The sequence below is a fragment of the Brachycentrus maculatus genome, unplaced genomic scaffold (assembly GCF_059751285.1).
Source record: "Brachycentrus maculatus isolate JH-2025_06_01 unplaced genomic scaffold, ASM5975128v1 h1tg000042l, whole genome shotgun sequence".
In the NCBI taxonomy this organism is placed as follows: domain Eukaryota; kingdom Metazoa; phylum Arthropoda; class Insecta; order Trichoptera; family Brachycentridae; genus Brachycentrus; species Brachycentrus maculatus.
Genome location: NW_028280796.1, coordinates 1994613 through 2014353, shown reverse-complemented (window position 1 = coordinate 2014353; position 19741 = coordinate 1994613). Strand labels below are relative to the sequence as shown.

The 19741-nt window shown below is 33.0% G+C and overlaps 1 protein-coding gene across 1 annotated transcript in view; it reads right to left on the bottom strand.

The window, feature by feature from the left end:
• Positions 1-19741, bottom strand: part of Myo10A (unconventional myosin 10A) — a 196982-nt gene that overhangs the window by 141667 nt on the left and 35574 nt on the right. Inside the window, exon 2 of the mRNA XM_088277420.1 lies at positions 5473-5639. Coding sequence (XP_088133546.1) covers positions 5473-5598 — 126 coding nt within the window. The 5' untranslated portion in view covers positions 5599-5639. The remainder of the gene's footprint in view (positions 1-5472; positions 5640-19741) is intronic.

Here is a 19741-nt window from a genome sequence, read left to right as displayed (position 1 = left end):
ATGCGCGATTGATCGCACCGTGATACAAACCACAAGAAAGTGATTCCGAGCGATGACCAAAGATGTCGCTACACATTACACTAGAAAACCGTGTATTCAACACGATCGCAGTCTATGAAAAATGCTGTAAACAGATTTTTATTTTATTTTTACTCTCCCCATTATTAATTAGACATTTGACAAACTATAATATAATAAAAGAGACACAAACATCAAACAAAACTTAGTTTTATGTGAAATCAGTGACTATGTTATGTTTTTTATTTTTTATTATTCCATTCAGATGACTGAGTAATTCAGCCATTTCAGTTCCTTAGAAAAACATTTCTAAACAAAATTTTCAAAAATTCAATGGATACTATATCAAATTTTCAACACAATTCACATAAATAAATATGACATGGAATCCTTGTAATCTATTGTTTTAGTATTCTACTTCTTTTCACTATCCTTACGAGCACCAAATGGTGCATAGGGCACTACATTTGATCGATCACCTTGACAGATAATAATACGTAGGAAGTCTTACGCTTCGATAACCGGTGAAATAAACTGTAGAGTAGAAGTATATGCATCATTATCCCTCTCCAAGCACAGGAGCTAAGTCTCTTTTTTGGAGAGGCACAGCGTAACTAGCATACTATATCGCTCACTCTTTTCAAGAACGTCATAAATAAAAAAAGTTGATTTTTCAGGAGAACGTTTTTAAAGTTTAAAAATATAACACAATGTATTAAAAATAAATATCAAGCCACTTATTGAACTTTTTTATTGTGCAACAGATCTTTTTTAGGTAAGACCTGAAGGTTTTTTCTCCATTTGCAAAATATTTAATTGGTTTAAAAAAATAATTAAACACTACCTTTTCTTCAAAATGCAAAAACAACACTTTCTGCCCTGTAGCGGGTAAATATTAAGTTTAAAATATGCCGCTTTTGCTGGGATATAGTACATTTTCTGGGGATCCCGAAAACATGCACAACTGAAAATCGAGGATTTATTATTTATGACGTTCTTGAAAGGAGTGAGCGATATGTTAAAAGTAGAAATATCGAATAAATGGATTAAAATTGTATTATTTTTTGTAACTTTATGAAATAAATAAAAAATAGACTAAAATAAATCAAATTAATTAGTCACATTCTCAGGATAACCCTGCGACGATCCATTGTAGTGCCTGTGTGCTAATAAGTGAAAAGGTAGCTTCTTACGCCGACAAAGTTTTTGATATATGGTCACGTGTGTGAGGTATATTAGAATACCAGAAAAGCGTGAGAAAACATAATTTGACTTATCATATGTCAACGTAATACTTCACACACGTCTGGGATAAATTAATCAATCAACACCGCTCATGTAAAAGACATTTATTTGAGTACTAACATATGGTATAATGCCTTTCGACATTCTCCCAATATATGAATTAAAATACTGATTAAAATGACTCATAGCACACATTTTTTAAAAGAGAAATTTATAATCATAACACACGAGGACATAATAAAATACATGTGGAGCCGATAAACACAACTAAGTTTGGAGCGAGGTCTTCACAATATATTCAAATTAACCAGCTGCCAGACATATCGCTCACTCCTTTCAAGAACGTCACAAAATCAAAAAACTTGATTTTTCAGGAGAACGTTTTTAAAGTTTAAAAATATAATACAATGTATTAAAAATAAATATCAAGCCACTTATTGAACTTTTTACTGTGCACCAGATCTTTTAAGGTAAAACCTGGAGGTTCTTTCTCCATTTGAAAAATATGTAGTATTATATTTAAAAAAATAATTAAACAATACCTTTTCTTCAAAATGCAGAAACAACACTTTCTGCCCTGTAGCGACCAAATATTAAGTTAAAAATATGCCTCTTTTGCTGGGATATATAGGGTCCGCCATCTAAAGTTTTTTTTTTCAACTAGTGCTTATTTCGTGAATGGTAACACTTAGCTCATGTCTGATTTGACAGATAATTAGTTTTATCCTTCCGCTGAGCGAATATGGTTGTGTATACGCTTGAACAACGCTGGGAAATATTGCGACATTACTTTGAAAATCATGGTAATGTTGCAGAATGTGTGCGAAAATTGCGTACGGTTTTTGGAAGAAGAGAAGCACCGTCAGCTCCGTATGTTCGTTATCTTGTGAAAAAAGTGAAAGAAACTGGCATCCTCATCGATAAACCAAAGCGTGAAAAGCCAAAAACAGTGCGTACACCCGAGAATATCGATGTTGTGGCAGAAAGTGTGCGTGAAGCGCCATCAACATCAATTCACCGTCGTTCTCAACAATTGAACATTTCGGAGACATCATTGAGACGAATTTTGCATAAAGACCTTGGTATGACGCCATACAAAGTCCAATTGGTTCAGGAGTTGAAGCCAACTGACCATCCAATGCGTTTTCGCTTCGCTGAGTGGGCCTGCGATCGACTTACAGAAGATGCCGATTTTGCCAAAAAAATCATCTTTTCGGATGAAGCTCATTTTGATCTTGGCGGGTATGTAAACAAGCAAAATTGTCGTATTTGGGGCACAGAAAACCCGCACGCATACATTGAAAAGCCGGTACACCCAAAACGAGTCACTGTTTGGTGCGGATTTTGGTCCAGAGGCATAATTGGGCCATTTTTCTTTGAAAATGAGCAAGGAGTGGCCGTTACAGTCAATGGCGATCGTTATCGGGCCATGTTGAACGGATTTTTGTTCACAAAAATTGAAGAGGAGGATATTGGCAACATTTGGTTTCAACAGGACGGCGCTACGTGCCACACAGCCGAAGCTACACTCGATGTTTTGCGCCCTGTTTTAAAAAAAAAAAAGTTATTTGGCGGACCCTTTAGTAAATTTTCTGGGCATTCCAAAAACATGCACAACTGAAAATTGACGATTTTTGATTTATGACGTTCTTGAAAGGAGTGAGCGATATATAAAATAGAACCCAGTCAGGGATCCAAAATGAATGAACTGAAATTATACTTGATGGAAAGATATTTGTATGATTAGTTATATTTTCCTTGAAATGTTATTCTTACCTTTTGTTTTTGTATGCCTTTTTTACTGTACCTTTTATTGCTTTATATTTAACATTTTGTCCTGTGTTTTCTTATTTGTGTTTCAGTCTTGTTAACCTTAATCCCATGTCCCAAAATGAGTAATGGAAATTACTCATCGGGAATATTATATATCGTTGGTATACTGGTAAAAACTCTAAAATTCCTGTTTGAATAATCCCTGTTGTTTAAAATACCCGCTACTAAACTTAAAATTGAATTTACTTTCAAAACCACATATCTATGACATTTCAAACTACTTCGTGTATTTTGCCAGTTTATAGAACGTTGAAAAATTTATAATATGTATGATTAAGTCAAAATTGTATAATTTCGAGTTACAAGTTTTTGCCAGTACACCCACGATATGTGACTTATGTATGTAAAAAAATAAAATAAAAATATAAAAAACAAGGCAAGCCCTTGAGTTTTTTTTCTGAAAGCAGAACAAATGACTAGTGACGTGACACGCTGCATTCGCTTTACACGTGTGAATTTCACACATACTGTGAGGCTGTATCAACAGTTTAATGAATCATGTGCCAAGAATTGAACACAAAATATGTTAAGCAATCATTGTAGATACTTTCATGCCTACATACATTCTGTATTGAATGTGGGATACACCTTCGTTGTTAGTTTCAACCAATATTTGCTTCTCCAATACAGACAGTTATGTAAATTATTAATGAGCCATGTCGTCGAATTTAGCGACAATTTAAAAATAGTGCAATATGTTGTTTTGTAATTTAAATATGTCGGGAAGACACCGAGAGAAAACCTGTTCAAGAAAAAAATATAGCTATAAAAATGAGAGCGACTTGAGTGTTTTAAATAGAAAAAGTCAAATTTAAAAAGGTATGTATGTAAGGCTGAGTAAGAAGGATAATTCAAAAGATTATAAAAGGTTATTTGAGGTGATTTAAACATGTTGAGCGAATAAATGGAGAGAGAATGATTAAGAAAGTATATTTGGCAAATTTTATAAATATAAACTTCTAGTAAATGAATTAAATTGTAAAAAAAAATGTAACTACTATATTAAATAAATAAAAAAAATACGTTTTTTGACATCTTAACATAGATGAAGAAGAAAATGGAAATCTGGGCATTTACAGGGCTTACGACAGTCATAGGCTTGGTTACCGTCACAGACGGTCATACCGTCAAAGACATACGGTCGTAAGCCCTGTAAATACCCAGACTTCCATATTCTTCCTCACGTGTGTTTGAGATGTTAAAAATTTATAAAATAACTCCTAAGCAAGTGTTTGGGCACACTCAAAATGTTTTACAAAAAAATAAGAAAAAATGTGGAATTATTTCCATAGAATGAGACACTACTTTGATTTATTGATTTGGCGTTTAATTTGTAGAACTCCATTTAAATTTATGTATCAATTGTTAAATCAAACACATATTTTTTTACTATACTAAGTTTTATTTTATTGTTAATAAACACTTGAATTAATATTGTGACAATTGTGTCGCCTAGTTATGGCATTTTCAATATGGTCACTAATTTAATAACAGTACTTGTTCTATACTCGTAGTCCTACTGCAGTGTACGGAGATCCCGTGAGAGAATATTAGCAGTCTAATCATGTAATAATCCAATCCGTAATGCATGTGACACCGATCCGCTCCGACGCAAAGGTGAACTGAATACTTGACTCGGTGTCGGCCATTGGCAGGTGGTTGTTGACCCGCCAGGCCAATAACACTTTGCGAGTCTAATAAGATGCTAATTTATCGACTCTTCTTAATCAGCTCCAAATAAAACCGATTGACATGGAAGCAGCTCAGCTGGTCATGAGAGGATAATGCCCAACAATGGGTTCAACATAATTATTTTTAATTACACGCATTTAGGTTTTATAGATGCATGAACGTGGAAGTGGCGAAGAATGTTTCCAAAGACAGAGTGGTGTGGCGTTCGATTCTCTCTGCCTACCCCTGCGGTGAAGCGGCGTGATGGTTAGTTAGTTAGTTAATTTTCAAAGAAAATGCTTTTTTTATCTAATTGAAACCATCCCGAAAATGTAGTTTAAGATGTAAACGTTTCACATTTTTTTACTAATTCACTCGCCTTGCAAAATAATTGATAAATTAATAAAGGAGGCCTACCAGATAGTCCAATATAGTACCGTAGAACGAGGCTACGATGTGTTACTTGTGCCCAGTACAAAAAAAAATATTTAAATGTTTATTAGGTCTACAATAATGAACGTATCGACATGATTAATTGTTTCCCTGACAGGTGACACTTACTGTCACGATACTTCGATCGATACCACGATCTAAATATATTTTTGTACTGGGCTCAAGTAAAACATCAAAGTTCAAGTAGCCCCGTTCTACGGTACATATAATGACAGTTTTCTATGTATTTAAATATAAATAATGTCCCCTTACCTTCCCATTGATGACCGCCTGTATGATGAGCACCTGCGCCGCCTTGTGGTACTCCAGCACCTCCCCGGGCAGGCTGTGGCCCACGCCGGGGTCGAACCACACGAGCGCCCCCTCCGCCCACTCCATGGCGGGATTCGGCAGGACTTAGCGTCACAACTTCATGCCAACTGAAACAAACGGGCACAGTTAGTAAAGCAACCACTGGATATCTCTCCCTCTGGTCTCAATCCTGCGGATTGGTCTGTAGCAACAGATGGCATATCTTTCGCCATTCTCGCCTATTTTTGAAAGTACTCTTCAGCTCCTCATACGTCGAGCAGACCATGTCTTCGTATAAGTCACTTAGGTATTCGCGGCGTGCGCGTCCTCTGGCATTCATTCCCTCGATCGTCTCCTCTATTATTTTGTGCGGGAAACCCTCTTGTCTTAGCACGTGGCTGTTCCATTCGGTGCGTCTTTTGGAGATAGTCGCGAGTAGGTGCTTCCTTTCTTTGATTAATCTTAGTACCTCGTCGTTGGAGATGTGGTCTCTCCAGGATATTCCGAACATTCTCCTATAGATCCACATCTCCAACGCATTCAGCCTATTCTTATATCTTTCAGATAGTCACTGGATATAGCATCTTCGAAACAACTCTGTTGACCTTTTGGTCAGGCGTTAAAAAATTCTAGCACTCATCCCAAAAATACGTTGAATGATCGTTGAATGGTCGGAACAATTTGATAAATGAGATATCAAATGACGAGGTGAAAATATAAGGGTCAAAATAATAAGTGATCAAAAATCAATTATTAGCCTATTTAAAAAAATCTCGGTAAATAACACTATTTCTTTAAATATATTGTGACACGTGTTTAGATGCATTCCGCATCATTATCAAACAGATCAAATAAATATTCGGTTTAATTTACGAAAAATTTAACCATGGAAATTGAAGGGAAAAAGTTATGGGCGTTCAATGTACCAAGAGATTCGAGTAACTTTGTATACGATAAAAATATTTTTTATTAAAAAAAAAAATCTCGCGTTATGCTCATGGTCTGCCTGTTAAATAGTCGAACAAGGAATCAAAATAACCAGAATTAATAGTAATTGACAAATTATAAATGATTTTACTAAGAACAATCCGTTTGTCGACTAGACCAGTGTTCCACAAACTTTTTCTATTAAAGGTACATCTACCAAATTAAGAAATTTCAGAGGTGAATTTTTATCATATTATGGTAACATATTAAACACATTATGTTTATTGCGAAATGTAAGCCTACTTAACTGAGCACAGGCAATCAAAATTTGGAGCAATTGTGTTATTTTCACTAGACTTTTTTTCCGCGGCACACCACGGTACACCAGTGTTCCGCGACACACACTTTGCGGAACAATGGACTAGGCCAAACAGACTATATGCATAGAAATGAAAGAGGTGAAACATATACAAAAAGGTAGTAAACACGATGGATTTTAGGACCAGTCTAGAAACCACTGCTGGACAATTTGATCCTATAGAAAACTGACCATATTTTAGTCTCCATATTTATGTTACAAAACTTAATAGGGCGATAGGCGAATAATAATAGCCCCATTTTACATATATTCAATGTGTCATTGTCGCCTTGAAAAGCTGGTCTCCTTGCTAGAATATTGTCACTTCCCAAATGCGTTACTATAATAATTGAATTTAATTTAGAAAACCATTTTGGATGTTATTCGTTAAATGTACAGACAATAACTCAAATTATCGTTATAATCTGCGCGCTATTGTACATATATCAAGAGCTTCAAATTGAACTGCTATGATTATACCTTGAATTATGTAGATTTTACGGAGAGTCAAATATGACACATTTCCAGCACGATTAAGTTAAACTGTGACGTTATATTCTTATACGTGGGACACATATGATTGATTTTGACATAGAGCAAAATATACATCGTTACTCTTATGTTTTATTATTTGATAATAATAAATTCTGTTATGAACCAAAGAAGTCAAATACAATGGTACCTTCGGTGAAATATATGAACTTTCAATTATGTTCTTGAATGTTACTTTCAACCAATCGGTAGATTCATTGAAGCCTTGATATTTAAGTTATCTATTATATATTTGGCGGTTCCTCAACATACAATTATTATTTCTCCTAGATGGTCAGAATATGCAAAACTGTTGGTAGAAGAGAAAGCTCCGAAAGGAATTCCAATAGTGAAACCAGGAGAAAATAGACTAGCGGGTAGGTCTGGAGTTGCATTAAGACAAAAACGAAGACAAGACAGAGAAACAGATCAAATATGTTTTTGAAGATTGATTGATTATTCGTATTAAACGCCGAAGGAAGGAAGAAGAAGGAAACATTCTTAAGATATAGTACGAGTTATAGTACTAATACGTTCGTATTGTAATATCAAGCTATAGGTTAACGATATTTAACATATACTGCAATGCTTCATTGGTTAAAATTTGTACTACCTATTTTTAATATAAGGCTAAGTGTGATCGTTTCATGTACGGCATTGAAAATAGATACAGGAAATACACAGTATTATTCGCTATTATAGCTTTGCCCATAAAGACGCATCTTTTAGAATGTTGCCACCATCACCTTCTCGATTATTGCACAGTCGATAATTGCGTCTGTCACAAGTGACGTGACAGTATCCATGAATACATTTTAAATGACATTCTGTGACAACTACTTACGTATTTAAGGTCACTTTAAACGAACAAAAAAGCGTTTAAGCCAGAGTATTTGCAATCGTGCGATGAATTTTAGTTTAAAAATGGCATAGTGATAATCGTGTGTAGAAACAAACTCAAAATCAATAATAATGAATGATTTTGAATGGTAACGTAATTACCATGTTTCGTAAACAAATAAAAAAAATACGAAGACACACAAGAGGACAATAAAATGATGGTCAAACTTAAGTATTCATAGAAATGAGACTAATCGTACGAAATGGTGCTTTTTGGGCCAAATTGCCCATAAAGGCGGAAGTGTGTGACATGACACATAGCCACATAAAGGAGGGCACTGTTTACCAATGCATTATTGAAATCACGTACAAGTTTACCGAAGCACCTATATACCCAGATATTTTTGGTTTACTGAATGCCAATCTTCCGCAGAATTGCACTACGGCGAACGTAGAAAGAAAAACGCCCGGATGAACCGCAAATAGATTCTGCGGTAAAAGAAATTGGACCATGCAGTTTATCGAAGAGATTAAAAAAGCAAATATTTCGATCAGCATCGATAAACGTGGGGTACCAATATATCTATACCTAAGCGAACGAACGTACTAATTACAGTAATGGCGAGCAATGTTTTTTTGATTTTAAACATTTTTTCGAATTTCTCAAGTTTATCGTTAAAATAAAAATACTATTTCACCAGTTTTTACATAAATAAGTATTCTATTTAATAATTACACAAGAAAAATACCATAACTTCACTCATTTTGTATTTTCCCAGAAGCAATTAGGTATTGTCGTGGGTATTAAGCCTTGAAAACGTGGAAATAAATCATTAACTCGAAAATTTAGAAGATTTTGAAACATTAGTATAGGTCTCCTAATCACAAAGGCTAGGATGAGCTGGCCAAATTGAATATATGCCAAAAGAAATTACACCAAAAGTGATGCCAGGTGGGTATTCCCTGGAAAGCTCACAAACAGACTAGGGAGCAGATATGGTGTGCATGGAAGAAGGCTGAAGCAGGAACTGAAAGAGGAAGCTGGCCAGGAATTGAAATCAATGGAAATTAGGATTTTTAATAACAATAGGAGGTGTAGACGAGGTCACACACACGCTCCGGGATTATTTAACATAAAGGAAAATGATAACTTGAAAACACCTCACTTGCGAATACAGTAAAATTTCGATATAACAGACCTCTATTCAACGAACATCGGATATAACGGACAAAAATCCGGTCAGTAAATATTATATGAATTTTCATAATTTTAGAGAGTTCATTATATAAACAAATAGCAAAATTCAAAAGTGCAAAAATAACTTGGTGGCTATTTCAAAACAGGATTACCGAATCCAAGCGCGTCGATATTAAACAGCAACGTTACTTCACGATGAGTGTCCGAAGACAATAAATATAATTTTACAACATTTTGAGTGTGTCCAAATACTTGTTCACAAAATCTGAATTATCTCCAATTACAGAATTATTATCTTTTTTTTAAAAAAAAGCTTCTTTTCATCTCAGCAATAGATGTCTCTAGTGAAGTTCTAGTGATTCAAGAACAATGTTTTAAAATTGGTTCATATATACCGAACTTCCAAGAATTTGAGTAGTGTGGTTGAAATAATGGATGGAATTGGTGAATGTTACACGTGTGTAAAGTGATCACTTAAACCAGCCTATAACGGTCGACAGCCGCGTAAATGCCCAGACTTTCATTTTGTTTGTGTTTTGTATTCTTTATTTATTTATAAATACATTTCATATCTCCACAAAAAGTTTTTTTTATTTTTTTAAACCAATTTTTATTAAACGGATTTTCGGCTTTAACGGACACCCTCTCCTTCCAATTAGTCCGATACATCGAGGTTTTACTGCACTTATACTCGTATGTTGTTTCTAAGCAAAGTCTCGATAGTGGAAACGAATGCGCACGACTCGAATTCAGTTCACTTGTGAATCAGTCAAAATATAGATTAATATTAAGTGCAATCTACATCTAACATCTGGGTGCTATTAGAATGCAGCACAATGCCATAAATAGCTAGTCTCATTAAACTCGCGACATGCATATTTCTATTGTATTAAAGGTAGTTTGGTTTGCATAAATAAAGTAGGTCAAGGAAGTGCACTCGCTTGCGAGCGATTCCGGATAATATCGACTGTATTTTAGCTTATTATGTGTGCATTTTTATACTATATAATAGAAAGTAGTCTAAACGCTGTGAAATTCTGTGACAAATGTGTGGTATAACAATAAACGTTTCAAAAGAGACGAATTGGCTGTTTGTGCGAAGGTTATATTAAAGTCTGATCATTTACAGGATTTTCGACATATCATTTTGCACCATTGTGTATTAATAAGTCTGTCTGTAATTAAACATTCGTACTGCTTAGATTTACGGAAGTGTTATGTAGTATATTTTATTTACAATTCCTATTTTGTATGCTAGGTGGAACATGATTTCTTAAGGACATAAATAGCTTTAAACCTTTAACATATCGCTCACTCCTTTCAAGAAAGTCATAAATCAAAAATTGACAGTTATCAGTTGTGGATGTTTTCAGAATGCCCAGAAAATGTACTATATCCCAGCAAAAGAAGCATATTTTTAACTTAATATTTACCCGCTACAGGGCAGAAAGTGTTGTTTTTGCATTTTGAAGAAAAGGTATTGTTTCATATTTTTTTTAAATATATTAAATATTTTTCAAATGGAGAAAAAACCTTCAGGTTTTACCTAAAAAGATGTGTTGCACAGTGAAAAATTCAATAAGTGGCTTGACATTTATTTTTAATACATTGTGTCATATTTTTAAACTTTAAAAACGCTCTCCTGAAAAATCAAGTTTTTTGATTTATGACGTTCTTGAAAGGAGTGAGCGATATGTAAGAAAATCTTCCAATCAGTTTTCAATTATCTGGAGACACTAGAAATATGTATTCATTTGGTTTTACTTTGTATTTTTCCAGATATTTCTGCATGAGAGCATACGGGTATCATCCTCGGCTCTTTGCACACCTACAATTTTTTAGAGAAATACCTTAAATATTGCTATTTTTAATAATGTCGAAAGAATATCTTAGAATAGGCTAAGGCTCATTTAAGTATCCAAGACAAATATATTAAAAACTACAATATGATGATGTGGATTTTTTAAAATACTGCCAAAAATGAACGCAATCAGGGATATGCCGCGATCGGTGCTTGCGCGTCACATTCTGGTGAATAGAAAATACATTAACATTCCAAGGTGTCTACGGCACACCTACATTCATCCTAACCAGATCTACATGAATACCATCACTGTCAACACTTCCTATCCGATTTGTTACCATATCAATCTACCTTTATTTCGATGTGATGCTCGAATAAAAAGTATCTGACGGCTCAATCAACCGAACTAATGATACATTCAAAACTATCATCATCATATTTCATGACAAAACTCCACTCTTTCGAAAACTCCACTCTTTCGAAAACTCCACTCTTGGATAAACATTTTTCTTCGGTTTAATAATGAAGGAGAGAACGGTAAAAAAAGCAGTGATACACAGTACGACGCGGATCTAGAGTAGGTTATTATTTTAGAAATAACCGGGGTCATTCGTAAAATCAATTATATTACACACATATAGAAAAAAAAGAAGAGAAAAAAAAAAATATGTATATATATAAATATATATATATATATATATATATATATATATATATATATATATATATATATATATATATATATATATATATATATATATATATATATATATATATATATATATATATATATATATATATATATATATATATATATATATATATATATGTATATAAACCGAGAAAACAGTTATGTCAAATTCTCGAGATAATCGAAGTATGGCGAAGAACGTTTGCAAAAACAGAGTGGTGTGGCGTTCTATTCTCTCTGCCTACCCCTGCGGGTAAGTGGCGTGATTTTTAGTTATATATAAAATGGAAAAAATAATCTCATCAACTTTCAATTAGTCAATGATGTTCATGCCAATATTATTACTCTCAAATGATTGCCGTCATAAAATATGTTTTTCCTACAGATAGAAGATTTATAACCTGAGTAGCGGATTTCTATAAAATAAAATAAAACACATCATTCCTGAGATAAAAATACAGCTTATTGATAACAATAGAACTAGTGTTTGCATACAAACATTTGGATGTTGCTTCCGAACTACATATTTCAATAACACAATTATAAATAATATCAAGTAAATATCAACGGGCACTTCGAGACTCGATAATTGAATCGTTTAATTTGACAATTCTTCAACGCCAACGTCACAATAATGGCGAGTAATGAAATGAAGACATCGCCGTGGGAATATGTTTTTTTCTCGGCGAGAAGCTAAACACGCGAGATGGGTGTCCCACCTTCGCTAGCGTCTTGCGCAGGTGACCCCAGACACACAATGCGTCAACTTTCCAATACCTCTTGCGATCGTAAAACAAATGGATTCCAAATGCGCGACTTTCTGCCTGCTTGACCTACAAACTTGCAGTTTGACCTGAACGATGGGTTAAGCTAAAAGCCTGCCGAGGGGAGTACCTGCTTCAAAACAAACATGTACCTACCTACCTATTCAAACATATCAACAGAAAAGCAAATTAACTTTTTTTAAACTTATATTTAAGATTTTTTTCTTGAATGTTTTTCGCAGATACTTGTGGCACATTTAATAAACTTCATAAAAATCAATTAACTTTGTTTTAAACACTTTTTTTATAAATACAATTTAACCTACCGTTTTCGACAATAACCTTGTTATCATCAGGGTTTATTTTAATTCTAAAACATTAAAATACTCTAGCCTTAACTTCCACACACTCCGTAAAAATTCTAAATGTTATTTTTTTTAAATAACATTTAGGGTTTTTACGGTGGAAGTTTGGTAAGAGTATTAAAAAAAAATTGGTGTGTAGAAGTTTTTGGTGAGAGTATTTTAATGTTTTAGAATTAAAATAAACACAGATGATGACAAGGTTCTTGTCGAAATCGGTAGATAAAATTGTATTAATAAAAGAGTAGTTAAAACAAAGTTTTATAAAGTTTATATTTAAGACATTGCAACAGTTTTCTTCAAACAAATATTTTCTAATATTTGTAAGATCCGATTCTACCATGTCTAAGGGTGATTTATTTGTATTGTATTGTATCTGCTCCTGAAGTTATTTAATCACCAAAATGATTAACGTAATTTCATTTATTGATTCGGCAGTCACTTTGTGGTAAAATCTATTTTGAGGAATAGTGGTATTTACTAAGTAAAACTTAAATTAAAAATGATCAGAAGTAATTAAACGATCAAACTAAATATTATAAGATTGGAAGGTAAAGTTGTCTTTCAATAAGGATTTATTGCACCAAATTCATTCATTTAAACATCATACAAACTTTACGTTTTACGTTTACGTTTACGTTTTTGCTTCTCTCGAAAATAAAGACAAGATAAACAATAATTCCCATGTCATGTACCAATACACATTTGTTTTTGTTACTTTATTTAATGTATAATTATTTAAAAATTTCATGTGTGTCTCCTAAATCAATTGTCAATAATTCCTTATCACGGGAATATAAGTAATAAAAATATATGACCATTATTGCGGTAAAACACGTGGAACATCTTTCAACAAACAAATTTCATTTGAAGACCGCAGAGATATTAATGGGCCATTATTTTACGGATGCTCAAAAGTAGGTTAAACCGCTTGCGTAATAGAAAAAGACAAGAAATCACATTAAAAGATAATTATTTAAAGCCTACATACACATTACAAAGATATTTAGGTATTTTTTCAGAATAATACTTTGATCGTGTATATTTACTTAAATAAATAGTTTATAGGTGGTATTTCGAGTGGGATGTCTCCGTAGATATTGCAAAGAGCTATATTAGAAAATCTTGACTAAGGGTTTGATTATCCACTCTGTTTATTATACATAATTTCCAATTCCTTTATAATGTTCATGATGTGCGTAGATAAACACGCAAAAAACAATGCGTACTGTAATTCAGGTGGATATATCATTTGCGTGTTAGCGACCGACAAAAAATAAAATAAAAGCTATCAAACAATGTACAGTGGAACCTCTCATAACGAGTAATTCGCATAACGAGCAAAAAAATGTGAAAAAGTTGCTCCCTTAACGAGCGACATTTCGTATAGCGAGTTACAGGGAAAGGGCGAGTCCCTTTTTCACGACATTCACTTGTGAGACGAGTGCATTAGTTTGTATATCGCTTAACGGGCAGGATTCTGGAACGAATTATGCTCGATATAAGAGGTTCCACTGTATTCGTTATATTATTCTAATTTTCGTCTTTGATTTTACTTTTTAGTATGAAAAAAAAGCTCCGTTCTGGTAATGCATTTTACAATCCAAATACATTGTATTCGTTTTTTTACAGGTGTGCAGATGTGTTGTGATATTATTGTATATTGGTACTATTATCATGACATTAACTTGTGTATCTCTAGCGTCGACATAAAATGTCGATAATATACTCCATAGACGATAATGAACGCTATTACGTTAGTTTGTACACGAATAAGTCCTTGGGGCCGGAATTCGTTGGCATTCCTCAGCGTGAAATTCCAACCCATGGCTTCAGGTACTCGGTTACGTCACGGAGTGAAGTATGTTGTTTTCGCCGATAGTCACCCAAAGTCCCGTTCGTCCGATGGGTGCCGTTTAACTCCGAACCGGCTGCGAGGCTCGGGAATGTCTACCGCGCTATCTGCCGGTTAAGTTTACCGAGAATTTAACAAGAAGGTCCGAAGTGGGTCATCCCAGCGCACTCCGGCAGGTTTTAGTAGCTGTTGCGCACCTGCGAGGCTGCAGACAGCTTCCATGAGAAACAGGCAAGATGGAAAATTAACGTTGATAAAAACAGAGGAAATGAAATATTATAATCTGGAGTGCTTACGCATATACGGAAAGTAAACCGAACCAAATTAATAGTATGATTTCGCTCGTTGAATGGGCGTTCAATTTCAATAAAAATATTTAACGTTTTTAATTTCCGCCGATTATTATTGGCTTGAAAACATAGTTTAAAACGCAACTACTCCCTCTTGATATCAATAAAACTAATAACCTATTTTGTATAGTTAAAGCATTGTTAACTTTGTGGTATGGTAATATAACACTCTCCTTTTCATTAATCGTTCACTTTTTTTTTATAAATGTCAGACCGTAATAATCTTATTTTATTTCATTTATTGACACTTTGTGGTAAAATCTATTCATTTTTAAATACCGTATATACGGTGTTTCAAAATTATGCGGAATACATCGAAACACGTATCGCAGTAGATATTAAGAAATAGCGGTATTTACTAAGTAAAACCTTAATTAAAAATGAATTTTATTTTAATCGCCTGATGATGGAATGATTATTCCAAAACCGAAAGTCACAAATTAGTGTTTATTAAAGTAGTATTACACAAAGTGAACGATTTATGATAAGGAGAGTGTTAAACTAATACCCATTTCCCATCCCGTATTTTCAAGGAAGGAATTTCACAAAGTAGTCTACTTATCGACTTGCTTAGTGGCGGGCGTCATGGTGTCCCGGTATGTCTGAAACTTGAGCATGATTCGCCTCCATTCCCCAAAGTCCCGGGCCAGTCTAAAGACAACGTTTGAAAAAGATCCCGTTAACTCCTTCATAAGGCCAGTCGTTTTCCCATCATAAAGATGTAAAATATCATCTCGTAAGATTACCCTCGACTGTCCTTGTGACTACCAGCTTATATAAACTTCTCATTCCTGGCAATATATCTAAAGTAGGATAGACTCTTTATAAAATGAAACAACTTTGTTTTAACCACTTTCTTATTATGAGTACACTTTAAACTACCGGTTTCAACAAGAACCTTGACATCATCAGGGTTTATTAAATTCTAAAACATTAAAAACATAAAAATACTCATAATTAATTACATTCCCTTACCAAAAACTAAATCCTAGATGTTATTGCGCATTGCGTAGGTAACTGGTAGGTTAAAGTGTACTAATAATAAATAAATAAAAAGTAGTTAAAACAAAGTTGTTTAATTTTATTAAGTTCATAAAATGTGTCACAAAGTATCTGCGAAAAACATTCAAGAAATAGGATAGACTCATTTTTACAGTATGTTATAAACAAGGCTTTTTCCCATGTAACGCGGAGGAACGGCGTTCCGGTGCCATTTTTCACGGATATTTGTTATTCTTTTAGTTTTCAAAATCAATTAGACGAAACAATGTTTGTGCTTAAGTAATTACAATCTATTCATATGTTTTGAATATTGAAAGCATTAACTTTGTGGATCATATTGATATATTATTTTGAGAAATAAAAAGACTTTGTTTCTTGATCCACTCACATTTTTATAACAACCAACTAGTTTCGGCGACAACCTGTTGCCATCTTCAGGGTTTAATTTATGACTTATGAAAAGTCATAAATTAAACCCTGAAAAGGCCAACAGGTTGCTGCCGAAACTAGTTGATTATAATAAAAATATGAGTGGATCAAAAAACAAAGTCTTTTTATTTCTCAAAATAATATGTATTTTTATATTTTTATATTCGTCAAAAAGATAAAATATGGTATTGTAATGAATATTAAAATTATATTAGAATATTTTTTAAAGTGAGTTTCGGGACCTTTTCCGGGAGTTTATTAGTGAGTTCCGGGTTTTTTTATAAAAAAAACCCCTCGTTATAAACATAAACATCCACAAACTACAATTATTATATTTTTCTATCTATCTAAATTATTTTTTTAATCACAGTACCTACTGAGCGTCTTCATGAAAATAATATTTAGATAATTTGGTTGCTAAGCCGGTCTTAAATCATAATTAGTCAACGCTTATTTCAGTGAATTCTAGAACGACAGAAAAGTGTGTTAATTTCCTCTGAAGTGAATTTCGTGAAAGGGCAGGAAATCTCGTAATATGCAGATCCTGGAGATATGACGAAAACGCCGTTCTTTATCTGTGACCAATCTCCATTTTTCGCATTAACATGAATACTTTTATTACTTTTATCCGATCGCAGCGAGAGAGTTGAATGAAACCAGAATGTTTATTAAACTCTCAACTTCCGCACAAACAATATAGTATGCCTTCGCATACATACGCGTTTTTGTGTAATTACTTATAAACTTATCAGGTATCTAACCAAAACGAGGCTCTTCTAAATTTAGATACAGATTACAATATTCATTTTGATCGTATTTTTTTAACAACATTTTGAGTGTGTCCAAATACTTGTTCACAAAATCTGGATTATCTCCAATTACAGGAGTTATATTCATATTATTTTTTTGACATCTCATCAAAGATGAAGAAGAATATGTAAGTCTGGGCATTTACGGTAAATGAGATATCAAAAAAATGTATTTTTTTTTAATTTCTTCAACTTACATACACAATCAGTTAAGACTCACCAATTCGGACACATAATAAACTAAATTTCCTTTAATTCGATACATGAAAAGTAGTTATCATTCGTTTTGTGACAAATAAAATACTCGTATACTTGTAGAGAATAAATTACTAAAAATTGCGTACACGGGAATTTTATTATTTTCACACATTTTCTTCTTACCCTTTTCGCACTCAATGGTGCATAAGGCACTGCATCGTATTGAAACAGTATTATCTTGATCGGTTATTCTATGAAGGCAAGGTAATCATTCCTGCGCTTCAAGTACTAGTCCAGAATGTTAATAAATAAATATAACAGTGAAAAATCACTCCTATGAAATCGAATCCGAGACCTACGGAACGGTAGCTAAATGTTCTCACCACTACACTACGGCGGCAGACAAATTGTGTGCATGAAACTTTTAATATCTCTGTCCCGTGGTAGGGATTTTTTTAGAATATATTGTATTTTGAAAAAATCATTTTCATTTTTTTTTAATTTAAAACCATACAATTATTTTGAAGAAAAACTTATTTTCTCAATGCAAAAACCGTTAAATGTTACGGCCTAAAAGAAAATTAAGTTGCAGGCTATCGAACATACCGCCTAAGTTTCATACACCATATAATATCGTGGGTATACTGAAAAAAACGTTAACTCTAAAATCCCTCTTTGAATAATCCCTGTTTTGAAAGCTTTTTAGCCTTTTAAAACCACATGTGTATGACATTTCAAACTACTCGGTGTATTTTGACAGTTAATAGAACCTTGAAAACTTTATAGTATGCATCATTAAGTTAAAGTTGCATATATTTTTTAGTTTACGTTTTTTGCCAGTACACCTACGTTATATTTAATATATATATATATATATATATATATATATATATATATATATATATATATATATATATATATATATATATATATATATATATATATAAAAATATATATATATATGTATATATATATATATATATATATATATATTGTATTTATATATATATATATATATATATATATATATATATATATATATATATATATATATATATATATATATATATGTATATATATATATATATATATATATATATATATATATATATATATATATATATATATATATATATATTAAATCCTTACGTTTCAAAAACTCTTTTCTTTTCAAACCCGTATATTTATTTCGAAGAAAAACGTATTTTCTCAAAATAAAAACCATTAAATGTTACTTGTGTTTAAAGAGAGTTAAGTTGCGGGCTATCAAATATCCCGCCTTAAGCTGCATATACCATTTAATATACAAGAAGTTAAATTTCATTGTGTTGCATGCACGAAAAGTAAAGACTAATAAATTTGAGACGTTTCCTCAGTCATCTGGGAATAATGATTGTTTATGGCGAGACGTGTCCGAAGAGACGGAAGAAGGTATTACTATTAGCAAGCGTTAAACGGCGTGTTACATGTAATTCACAATTTATCGCCTCTACTCCGATTAGGAATGATTGTCTGAGACACGAAATGTCGGCATTGTAAAGACTTTGGCATTCCGTTGAGTTTAAATGATTTATTACTACTGATTCGATAGAAATCCAACATAATTTCAATATCATTTTTTGACATCTCATCAAATATGAAGAAAAATATGGAAGTCTGGGCATTTACGGGGCTGACGACTGTCATAGGCTGGTTTAAGTGATCACTTTACACACGTGTAACATTCACCAATTCTGCCCATTATTGACAACCACACTACTCAAATTCTCGGAAGTTCTATATATATGAACCAATTTTGAAACATTGTTCTTGAATCACTAGAACTTCACTAGAGACATCTATTGGTGAGATGGAAAGAAGCTTTTTATAGAGCAGAAACTCTTTTATCCGTATGTGAGGTCAGAATCCTGGATTATAATCACATACATGAGAAACACCAGAAAATATCCTTTTAATTTTTATTAATTTAGCTTATAAATTGACAGGTTAATTTATTTACAACATTTTGAGCGTGTCTATAATTGTAGATAATCCAGATTTGTGAAGAAGTATTTGGACACACTCAAAATGTTGTAAAGTAGCCAATATTTCTTTATTCTTCCTCATCTGTGT